We start from the raw sequence: 12,051 nt of genomic DNA on the forward strand, positions 1-12,051 counted from the left end.
ATGAACAGGGCTGCTAGGTAATAGGTTTTTAGATGAGAACAGAATTAGTATGCATCTTGCATGCTTTGGTGTTTTGTTTTGTGTTTATTTTATTTTTTTAATTGACAGCACTGGGGGCAGAAACCCTCTGTTTATACACATAGCAGGTACACCACTGGCAGCTGCAGCACACTTTTCCCTTACTGTCCCTCCCAATAAGCTACGGTCCTGCCCTTGGAAGGTGGTGGAGGGGAGTACCCTCTCGGGAGCGAGAGGATCGTTCCGCCTGCTCTGCTGACTAATCGTTGGTCTTTTCAAAAGTCTACCTCGGTGTCTATTCGGTTATGGAAATTGTGTTTGAGGTTTCTTTAGTTGTGGACATCTGGGTGAGACCACCAGAACTAATTTCACATATGTTTGCCCATTCCCCTCGCCCCCTCTCAAAATGAATAATACAAAGATTAGTTATTTTTTAAATGATATTCTCACAATGAATACCTGTCTGGAGTCAAGCTAGGGAGCTTCAGGTGAAAAGCTTCATGTGATACTGTCAATCCAATGAGTCACAAAATCCCAGGACAGTCTGAAAAAAGCTTTCCAAGCTGAATAAAAAAGAAATAGTGTAAGTCTTAAGTAAGAGCATTGGTAACATTGTGTTAATCTGGTTCCCTTTCTTTATAAATCGTACAGTACCTCAGAGGCTGTGTGGTCCTGTGGTTAAAGAAAAGGGCTTGTAACCAGGAGGTCCCCACGGTTCAAATCCTGACTCACTCACTGACTCACTGTGTGACCTTGAGCGAGTCACTTAACCTCCTTGTGCTCCGTCTTGCGGGTGAGACGTTGTTGTAAGTGACTCTGCAGCTGATGCATAGTTCACACACTCAAGTCTCTGTAAGCCACCTCGGATAAAGGCGTCTGCTAAATACATTAATAATTTTATAATGTTATTTTTTATTATAATTTAAAAAAATAACTTATTTTAATTGTTGAGATTTACTATTTTCATTCAATATGTATGATTATTAGACTATTTGCACATTATTTCATACTTTAGTCTTTTATACACTATACCTGGGAAGAAAGTTTGTTAACATTCTCCAAAGTTGGAAATATTTTTTTTTTATATATTTAACACATGTCTGCGATTAACCACAGATTGAGAACGCGGTTTGGTAAATATTTTTTTTTTATGTATTGTATTGTATTGTATTGTATTGTATTGTATTTTGAGTAATATGTACAGTCAAACATTTTATATTCCTGTTTTTTTTTGGAAATTGAGAGTGTGAATTGGTGAGCTCATGTTGCTGATATTGATTGATAGTAATGATAGTAAATCACTTGTTTTTAATTGTATCCTTAATATTTTTATTTCTACCTTATTAAACCTTGATCTTCTGATAACGAGAGCATGTCCACATGGAAAATGTATATCCATTTATTTAGGAACTACAATGTGACTGACGTTAATATAGAACATTAAACAGTATATTGTCTGTCCTTACCATAATAATATTGATTTTAATTTTCAGATAACCACAAGGACTGTTCAGGAGTTTCTCTTAGAATGACATCTAAACCGTAAGTGTTTCCTTAAGAATCCTCATCATTGTACACCACAATTTACAGTAAAGGACAAAAGGAGATATTTATGAAATACCTGTTTTCTTCTCCAATAAATGTAATGATATTTAAAAAGTATACAATCATTTTTATAGTAAAATTATTACGTTCATTGCTATTGGATACAAAGTAAATACTGCACTTCACTGTAGTGTTTATAAGCTGATGCCATGTGATGTTGTAAGGAGCGAGACTGACTGTGACTGCAGAATGCTTCATACTGAGGGCTAGTGTGGAAAGTGTGGATATCATACTGCTTTAGTATGTGTCATTTGATAACCCGAGAAAATATATTGAGACAACTGTCTCATTGCCATAGGAGCGCTAGAGGCATTATTGATAAGGTATAACTCCTTAGTGTCCTGAGTAGTACTCCTATGTAATATGGGTAAAATCAAGTAAAATGCAGAGATGTCAACAAAAGCAAGTTGAACATTACATCTGATTTTTAAACAATGGCCTTTATGAAAACAGAGTGTTTTTAGTTTAAAAAAATCAATGTTCTTGCTTCATTTTTTTTTTATTTGTACCTTTGAACAAGATTAAGTCCTCATTCACTGTACTCTACACTAGTAGTGTGTAATAATACATTGTTTTATACATTTAACAGAGCGGGTAAGAGATTGTAACAGCTGTTCTTTTGTAAAAATTAATATGTCCATTTCTTGCTACAGACAGCCTTTGATTGCTGGCATGTATCTCCTCATGTCTGTGGATACGGTTATACCACCAGGGAAAAACGGTGAGTGAAAGTCCTGGAACTGATTTATCGTTTTCATTGTAACTGCTCAGCATTTACATCCTTTTGATGTTCCATCTGACATTGAACATTGTGATTAGTAAAATATAATGCTGCTTTGGAGTTTGTGGTGTTGTTGCTACTCTTAATTTTCCAGGACCGTACTTAGTTTAAAGAACAGTGTATTTAATCAAATTATACATTTGGTGTTTCAGGGATTTTGCACAATTATTTGTTTTATACTGTAAATGAAAGAACTATGATTTCTGGCTTCTTGCTGTTTTTCAAAGACGGCCTGGTAATAAGGTCTATCGGTAAAATACCATGTCACTCTGCATAGATGATCAAGAAAGTGCTTGGTTACATATTGATAACAAAGCAAGACCCCAACTGTGTTCAGCACCATGTCCTGTAGAGCTTCCTTTTCTTAATTCATTGTCAGAAGTATACTGCTGCAGTGTATCCTAATAGATTTGTTTTGGATTGCCAGTGATCTTATTCCCTACAAAGATTGCTATCATGACTCTTTAAAGTAACGCTAAAATGATTCAACTTAATTAATGCATGTAAATAGATTCTGCCTTCAGTGAACATGTTTGTTCAAGTATTTCCAGGATGAAATTAAATTTCAAAAGCTGTGATCGTCTAACCCCGTCCAGAACAAATAGAGATTTACAGGCAGCTCAATAACAGTGTTAAAAAGCATTGTGTGTTTTATACGATACTAACATTCACACCCTTTTGTTCTGAAAGCCGTAACTATTCAATTCTCAACCTAGTTAATCCTCATTGTCATTGCCTGTTCCATAACTTGCAGTGTAAAAAAGCTGAGTACACATTCAATTATATATTATTGCATATAAAATAATCATCATTTAAATGTTTATTATGGTAGACACTTATATTATGGTAGATATGTCTGGTCTTGGAAGTAATGACAGACCAAAAACTGCCCGGCCCATCTTGTGGTAGAAAACAAGCCAAAAAATAGCAGCAGGTTATGAATTCTTATTGGTTTTCTTTGTTGTGCACCAGCTGAGGAGAAGAAAAGGTTAGATGTTTGCTGTGGTGATGTTAGAATTGTGTGATGGGTTTTTCAAAAACAAGAAAAAACTGTTTGTGTGTGAAATTCATGATTTTATAGAATGGTGTTTTGTGGACATCGCCTCGTAGAGGAAGTCTCTGTAGCTGAAATGTGTTTGCCGACAATCTGGGGAAAAATTAATTAAGATGAGAAAAAGCATGTTGTGTGGTTTGCAACTGCTGTGGCTGTCCTTTTAGTAATATAACCATAGGATGTCAAAGTTGATAGACATTAATTATTTATGTTCCAGTCCCACTGTACAACAGAAGTATATGTAGAAAGAAGACATTTCTGATAGATAAAAAGACCAGCCTTTTAAATGAAGATATGTTTATTGATCATTTTTGTTAACCTGGATGGTTGTCCCATTGTTATCCTGTGTATGAACGTATTCTTGCCTGAATATGTTTTCTCTCTTTTTGTCTGTTTGCCATTACTGAAAAAGGATTAACCCTATAAAGATGTAATATACTGTTAACCAAGTTTATAAAATTCAAGAATAGAGGAAGTAATCTTATTGGCTAACAAGTGTTCCAACCTGTGCAAAGATACCACCATACCAGCATGGCTCAGAACTTTCAGAACTACTCTACTTCATTCATTTGACAAGCAGTTCACTGGTAGGGGTGGGGTAGGCAGTGGGGTGCCAGTTTATCAGCATATTAACACACTACAGGGTATTCAAGTATGGTCCAAAACTTGTTTGGCTGTTGGACATATTTGAACACACCGTTGCTTTCTAACCCAGACATATTAAACACAATTTGGGAGTGAAAAACTCCTTTAGGGCTGCTTCTTATTATTATTTAATGTTTATGTAACCTATATGAACATAGACAATCAGAAACAGTAACATTTATATTTGTTTAGATATGCTTCATAATTCCAGAAGATCCAGTTTGTAAGTTGCAAGGCATTGATCATTGGGTTTGCATATCTTAAAAATGGTTTAGTTATTTAATGATATCTGTTGATGTTGTGCTTTTGGTTATCAGTAATTTCCATTTATTTTGTTTGCAGTTGTTAATGCTGACATTGCCTGCATGTACAGGAAGTATCCAATTTACCCTTTTGCATTCCGAACGCACACACATCGTTTAGGTAAGGATGTCTTGTCGAATTGAGAATATTCAAGGGTTTGTACTGTCAATATTCAATGACATTAAGGGAAATTGCTTTATTTTATCTAATGGAAATTAGAACAGCTCAGTAAAGTTACTGTACCTGCTTATTTGACAGGAAAAAGTACCGGTAATTGGATGTTCAAACTGTTTGCCTGATTTCCTTTTAAATGATCAGTTAGGGAAAACTTAATGAGACCAAAATCTGTGTTTTATTTGTGTATTATAGTAAAAAGTCAATTACATTACAAAATAGCTTTAATATTCATACATCAATGAATAAATAATGTTTGATTCAAGAAGGAAAACAAACTGGAAAGCATTTGTAGTACACAGTCACCCAGGGATCATACTTCGGTCCAAAATTGAATGTGATCATGGGACACAGCAGCTGTAAGTTAGGATGTGATTTAAATGCTGTTCATTCATCTTGTTTGCACTGGTATGTATTTCAGTTACAACATGACGTGATGTTATGTAAACCAAATTATTTTATTACCTTTTCAGGTAAAGTGGTAAGTGGATACAGAGTACGAGATGGGAAGTGGACTTTAATTGGCAGACAGAGTCCTCAATTACCCCAGGTATATGCTTTCATTTCCATTTAATGAGGACATTTTAATATTGGCTTTGATAAAAAAAAGAAAAGACTGGGAAAGAGGCAGATGTGCGTTTGTTTGTTTCACTTGAGTGAAACTGATGGAGGTTGACTTTTCTGCATTAGAGAGGCTGACTACTTTACCAAATGGGACAGCAAGAGGCCTGCTTTGAAACAGAGCTTGATCTTAAATTATTTATCGTTGGAACAGCGGTTAGAGGTTAAAATCGCTGCCTGGCATCATTACAAACCAGATATCTTGTATGATGCAGCAGATATATCAATCTGTATAAGTTATAAGATGTAATCAGTCAGTACGTTTACATGACAAATGTTTTCGGAAAACTGAATCAGAAAACTGATTTTCTTAAAACGTCACTTTTCTGTGTTTACGTGATTTAACGATAGAAAATCTAATTAGAATTCAACTGTATACATGGATTGAAGTTTTCGGAAAACGCAGGAAGTTTTCGGAAAACGCAGGATATTTTCGCATGCAAAGTACTGTAGTATCCTAAGTACGATTTGAACAGACATTTTCTCTGCGATAGAATGGAGACCAATCCAATAACAAGTGCTTTGTCGAAGTGCCAGGTCTTAAATTCAAAGATTACTATCCTATACCTCTTTTTAGATTCCCCACAATGTGCAACCAGCCTTTCCAACAGCTCATCCTGTTCTATATTACCAGTTTCTTTTGCAGACATTATTTTAAATTATCACGTAATTTTAAAGGTGGAAAACATGTGCTGCTTCAGTATAGGCTATTAAAAAAATACATACGGACAAATATTACTTATCCCTAACTTATTATTATTATTAATTTCTTAGCACTTACAGTTTATACACTTAGTCGTAAACAAAAATACATTTCAAGAATCACAGTACAAGTATTAATACAATTAAGAGCAAGATAAAATACAATGACTTCGGTTCTAGCAAGTACAAGTATATGACAAAATAAGATTCAATAACGGAGCAAATGGATCCATGCAGACTGACTACATATTATTATTACTTTCTCTGTTTTCTAAAACCACGTGCAGGAATGAAGGTCAAAGTTTGCACATGTGCAGTACGCTATCAGAATAAGTGTTCAGAGAAGTGTGTTTACATGATATACATTTGGTTTGTTTTCGGAATTGAATCGGAAATTTCTAGGTGCTGTTTTCCGAAAACTGACCTAAGGTATATTCCGATACATTTTCCGAAAACTGTGTTTACATGACTTTTGATATCGGAATTAGTTTTCGGAAAACTTAGTTTTCGAAAAATATCGGAATTCTTATGGTCATGTAAACGCACTGAGTGACAGATCACATTCTAGATATTATAATCTCAAATGTTGAAATATATTGTTGTGGTGCAGGATAACAGCAGTGCCCCCCTCCCCCCTTTCTCATGTCATAGCATTATGAAAACCGACACATTTAAGCTCCAAGAGGCGTTGCTTAAAGATTTAACATTGAAATTAATTATACATGGTGTTTAAAATTTCAGAGAGAATAACCTCTTGGAGTAACTCTCCACTAAAACAATAAGTAAGGATGAACTGGATTGAGGAACTGGAACGTGTCATCAAACTAAACAGAATTCATGAAGATTAGGGTTGGCATGAGTGGTTCTGTAGGCCATAAAATAGCTATTTCATACCCTGAGGTGGACACCCAGAAGTAGAGCTAATAATGTAGAGAGACATTGCAAACTAAGATTACATGCATTCATAACCTTACTGAATTCTTGTATAGCTTTAACTGGATTGTGCTAAACTGCACTTATTGTCCCCTGCGGGGGATGCTGATACTCTGCAGTAACATGTTAACAAATAATGAGAGAACCACTTAACCCAATTGTGATGAAACATGGGAATGACATCCTTGGCACAAGTTATTGAGAGTAGGTCTATTATATTCTGGAGAATTATGGAAGCTCGGTCAGTATATCTACACCTGGTAAGGACATTCTATGGAACAAGTTATTTTGAATATCAGAATCTAGGAATATAAAGAGACTGGTGTACAGTAAGTACAACATGCAAATGTAATGATGGACATTTTTACATCTACTATGGAAGTGCGATGCTGTACTGATGCCATAGCTGTCATTTTGTATTTTCAGTATGGGAGAGGATATGTGTTACTGATATACTTGTTTACACTTTCTTTTTTTGTTCAGATTACCAAGCAAATCCTAAATATTAGCTGTGTAATCTGTAGCTTTGCAGACAACACACATGGGCTGCCTGAACTCACTTCATCAGTGACCTTTCGCAGCTGTTTTGTCTTAGCAATTTGATTCAGTACTGTTTTAAGAATGATTGCATCCTAGGTCCCTGTGGAAAAATACAAGCGAGTCGGCGACTTTGCAAAAGAAACAGAGGACACAATAGAGAAAGTGCTGACAAAGAATCGATGTTTGTTTGTTTCTTTTTTTTTGTTGTTATTTTTTTGCCATTTTATAACACCTGTAGAGGCTTCCTGTAGAGCAGGGGTGCACAGCCTTATTTTAGTGAGGGCCAGATCACGAAAAAGACAACTGGCCAAGTTCACAATGAACTTTAAGTTTTTAGTACTTGCATTCACTCTGGGGTGCAGTCCAATTAATCAGTGGGAGATGTTGCAGTTCTCAGTTACCAGCCGAGGGATATTGGGCTCCAGTGAAGTGGTGGCTACTCTAAGCACTGCATGCAGGTTATCATCTGTCAGACTTGTTCTGAGGTATGACTTGTTTAGCCTCATAAGGGAAAATACCTGTTCACAGATATAAGTGCTTCCAAACAAAGACAGCAATTTCAAAGCTTCTCTGCTAAGATTAGGAAACTGATTGTGGTCCAGTGATGGGTAGAATTCTAGGAGAGGCAGGTCCCTGTGTTTGCTCTTCAGCGCAGTGGAACACTGCAGTTCAATAACTTCAAGCTGGAGGTCGTCAGGTACACTTTCTGCATCAACAGAGAAGGGATCCGCAAAGAGTTTAAAAGAGACTCGCTCGCTCTTGAATTGCTCAAATCTGCTGGCAAACAGCCCATGTAGTTCTTTCAGGACACTTGCATGGCGTTTCCAGTTATATGTCTCTTCACGCGGAAAGGCTTGTTGACATGTTTCAAAGTGTGTCAGCTGCCCTTTATCGATCTGGTTTGTGAACAGCTTTAATTTCATTTCAAATGCACACACTGCCTCAAACAAATCACAAATGAGATGCTGACTTCCTTGTAACTTTAGGTTTAAATAATTTAAATGTCCTGTGATATCAGTCAAAAAAGCCAGATCAGCAATCCAGTTGCTTTCTTCCACAACAGACGTGTCTCTTCCCTTCTCTTGCAGAAAATGTTTTATTTCTTTTTGCAGTGAAAAGGACGTTCCCTCGGCTAAGCCATCTTACTTCATTGTGATAAATCAGGTCACTGTAAGTGGCGCTGATAGTCTCCAAAAAAGACTGAAATTCACGGTGATTCAAAGATCGCGAACAAAGTTAACGGTGGATGCAACAAAGTCCATAATTTCTTTAAACTTCAGGTATTTTGCACACAAGGCCTCCTGCTGTATTATACAGTGCCTCAGTAGCGCAGCTCGATCCCCGATGTGCTTTTTTAAACACTCTATAAAACCGTTAGTCTTGCCAACCATAGCCGGAGCACCGTCGGTTGTCACCCCCACCAATTTATCCCACTGCAAATTAAAATCTTTCAACAGCTTTCTTAAAAGCATTAAAGATGTCGGATCCAGTGGTTCTTCCATGCAGAGAAACAAGAGATGCCAGCTCCTCGTTTACTTCAAATGTTTCTGTCACTCCATGAACGAAAATTAAAAGTTGGGCTGTACCAGTGGCATCGTTGCTTTCGTCCAGAGCAGCAGAGAAATACACAATATTTTTGCATTTGCTTTTTAGCTGATCATAGCTATTTCCAGACATGTCTGCTATGCGTCTCTGCATAGTCATCTTTATTGAATCTTTATTTTCTTTGCAAACAGCATCACATATTTGCATCAGTCTTTTACGAATTCCCCACTGGTAAAAGGACGTGATGATTTTGCAATTCGCTGCGCGACGTTGAAACTTGCTATGTAGCAGCTTCAGATTCCTTCTTTTTTCTGTTCAAAAACACCTTGCTGTCCCAGTAGTTGTGTTTTGAGAAACTCCAGTTTTTTGTTCGTGCTTCTCCCAGCAATTCTTTGTATTTTGGGATGTTTTGTCTCATAATGGTGCCGTATATTGTATTCTTTGGCAACTGTGACACATTCAAGGCAAATGAGGCACATATGGACAACAGGTTTGGATTCAGCAAAAATATTTTTCTGTCCACTCTGGATTAAATTTTCTGTTTTCAAGATCAATTTTTCTTTTTTTACTTGTACATGGCTTTCATAGAGACATGTTTTCAGACGCTACAGAGGCAGCCTACCATAGTTTTGTGAAAGTATAAAAATATTTTACCTCAAATAATCGCAGAGCAACAACCATAAACGTGAATCGCTGTCTTCCGTTTAGCATCTAGCTGGCGCCTGTTTCCGAACCTTACGTCATGCTTTCCAAGGTCTGCTGTACTGTATTACTATTGGCTACCATGACAGAATCCCACCCAAACGGGCTGGGCTTGTGTATATTCCACACACTTCTAAACTTTAATCACATCTGTCTGTCAAGTTATACTGTAATTATATTGGCTAACATGATACAAGGTATTTTGAGGTGTCTACCACTCACACTCACTGTTAGTAGACTGGGTGTGAGTCACGTGTGGGTTCTCTCTTTCGAACACTACTTGTTTCCAGTGAGCGGTGGCTGACGTAGAACTTCTGATTATTATTTTTTTGACAGGGTGTATTTTCTTAAAGGCACGGGCCGTGTTTCATTTATAATATAAAAGTCCTTACAGGCCATATTAAAGCAGTCAGCGGGCCGTATGTTGTGCACCCCTGCTGTAGAGGCATGATTTGCATAGACTCAGGTATTGAGTAGTGGGTGCCAAAATCTTGATTCCACACATTGAGCTATTGAGAGGTGATTAGACAGATCTATGTGAGCATGTGTGGTGGTTGTTGTTTTTTTTTTATGGTACATTATTAGGATATCTAGTTGACATGCTCCTGTGCTTGTCTTCTCTACCTGATGCATTTTTTACTTCGTGTGAACCCTACTTGTAAACACTTTTTGTTGTTTGTTGATTTACCTTATGCTCATGCCTTCACTGGTTTAATTTCTGGTTTTCCACAGGCATTCTACCCAGTAAGCAGTGCTGTTGATATCAGATATGGAGACACAGTAGCTGCTAGATGTGTCTTTACAGGGGAGGGAAAGACAAGTACTACATACATTGGGTGAGTTTTTTAAATTGATTCACCTATTTTTTTTATTTGGCCTTCATTGGATTTTTTCCTGTTGAGTTTGTTTTTTTAATCCTCAAAAATGTAAGTGCACAAAAAAGTTGGTGGACAACACTGGACATGTACCCCACTAACAGAAAGGAAGTCCTATTTTTCAGTTTGAAGAAGCCATTATTATAATTGAAATATATATATATATATATATATATATATATATATATATATATATATATATATATATATATATAACATCATATTTAAGATGTGGTTTGCGTTTTCAGTACCTTGGTAAGCATTTAGTTTTTCTGTATGGTTTGCCATTTATGCAGTTCTCTGAGTACTGGTAAATATTATAATTCGTCAGACAAGTCAAGAATACTTTGCATGTACAAGAATGCCAAATACATTCAGCAATTTAGCTTGCTGTTCTAATGAAACAGAATAGAACGGCTACATATTCCTGAAAGTAACAAGTAGTTTTTTTTTTGTTTTTGTATCTATTTTTTGGTATACATTTTCTTTCTTGTCCTTTCTATGTGTGAAGTGAAGCTGTAGATATGACACAGACAGCACTGCATTGTAAGCCTTTTAACTGTACTTTTAACTAAGTATTTATGTCATTACTGTCACTTTGGCGTCGTCTCGTGAATCAGAGAAAAAAAAAAAAACATTGTAATTCCAGCCCTCCGTCACCTTCCAGTGGTGTTCCAGGCTGTGACAGGTACACTGACAATGTGAGCCCAGAGACTTGTAAAAGCATCACCAAGCAAAGGAAATGGCTGCTTCCTGTAGTCTCTTGGGAACCTGATTTTTTAATGCATGGAAAAACCCATTTCTTTTTTTGGAACTTTTTCTTTTTGTGTCTGCGTGTCTCTTCCATGTCATTACGGTTGCCATGGTGAATAAATGAATGTTTCATGACACCGGTGAGGAAAGTAGACATTGATGTATTCTTCCAAGTGGTAAATAGAACGCCCCCGTGCCTCTATTTGCTGTCTGTGATAACTAATTAAAATTGTATAGAATGGTACATATTGAATGAGAATGGAGGGGGGGAAGAAACAGTTGAAGAAAGAACTACTATTTGCATTACTAACTAACAATTGGTTATACTGTTAATGTTAATTAATATTAAAATAATGTTAATGATTTACGTACTTTGCTGTTTTTTGTGTCTCTTTTAATGTCGACAGGAGCACTTCAGCAGATGAAATGTGCAATTTCTATATCATGTATTACATGGATGCAAAACAAGCTATTCCATACATGAGCTGCATGCAAGGTGGTAACAATGACATGTTCAGAAATATTCCTGAAGAGGCTAACATTCCAATTCCGGTCAGCCCTGAGGAGATGATGATGATGATGCATGGACATGGACCTCACACAGGTAAAATATATTCTTTACCAGGGATAGCAAGCAAAACAGTACGTTTTACTGTTTTACAAAGTAATGTGTACAATGATCTTTCTGGGGATATAAGATGCCTAGACAACTCAAATGTTCTACAGACATTTATTTATGATTCTTTGAGGTACAGATGTGCAGGCGTGAAGTACGGTATGTGTTTGTGGAATTGGAGGGT

General features: G+C 36.6%; 1 protein-coding gene across 4 annotated transcripts in view; it reads left to right on the forward strand.

Annotated features, from left to right (window-relative positions):
* Positions 1 to 12,051, forward strand: part of LOC117409376 (peptidyl-glycine alpha-amidating monooxygenase B) — a 96,592-nt gene that overhangs the window by 46,509 nt on the left and 38,032 nt on the right. For all 4 annotated transcript variants that reach the window (XM_059022860.1, XM_059022873.1, XM_059022877.1 and 1 more), the window contains exons 8-13: positions 1,512 to 1,560; positions 2,277 to 2,344; positions 4,446 to 4,526; positions 5,054 to 5,130; positions 10,356 to 10,459; positions 11,659 to 11,855. In XM_059022860.1, the coding sequence (XP_058878843.1) occupies positions 1,512 to 1,560; positions 2,277 to 2,344; positions 4,446 to 4,526; positions 5,054 to 5,130; positions 10,356 to 10,459; positions 11,659 to 11,855 (576 nt within the window). The remainder of the gene's footprint in view (positions 1 to 1,511; positions 1,561 to 2,276; positions 2,345 to 4,445; positions 4,527 to 5,053; positions 5,131 to 10,355; positions 10,460 to 11,658; positions 11,856 to 12,051) is intronic.

The sequence above is a fragment of the Acipenser ruthenus genome, chromosome 1, assembly GCF_902713425.1.
Source record: "Acipenser ruthenus chromosome 1, fAciRut3.2 maternal haplotype, whole genome shotgun sequence".
In the NCBI taxonomy this organism is placed as follows: domain Eukaryota; kingdom Metazoa; phylum Chordata; class Actinopteri; order Acipenseriformes; family Acipenseridae; genus Acipenser; species Acipenser ruthenus.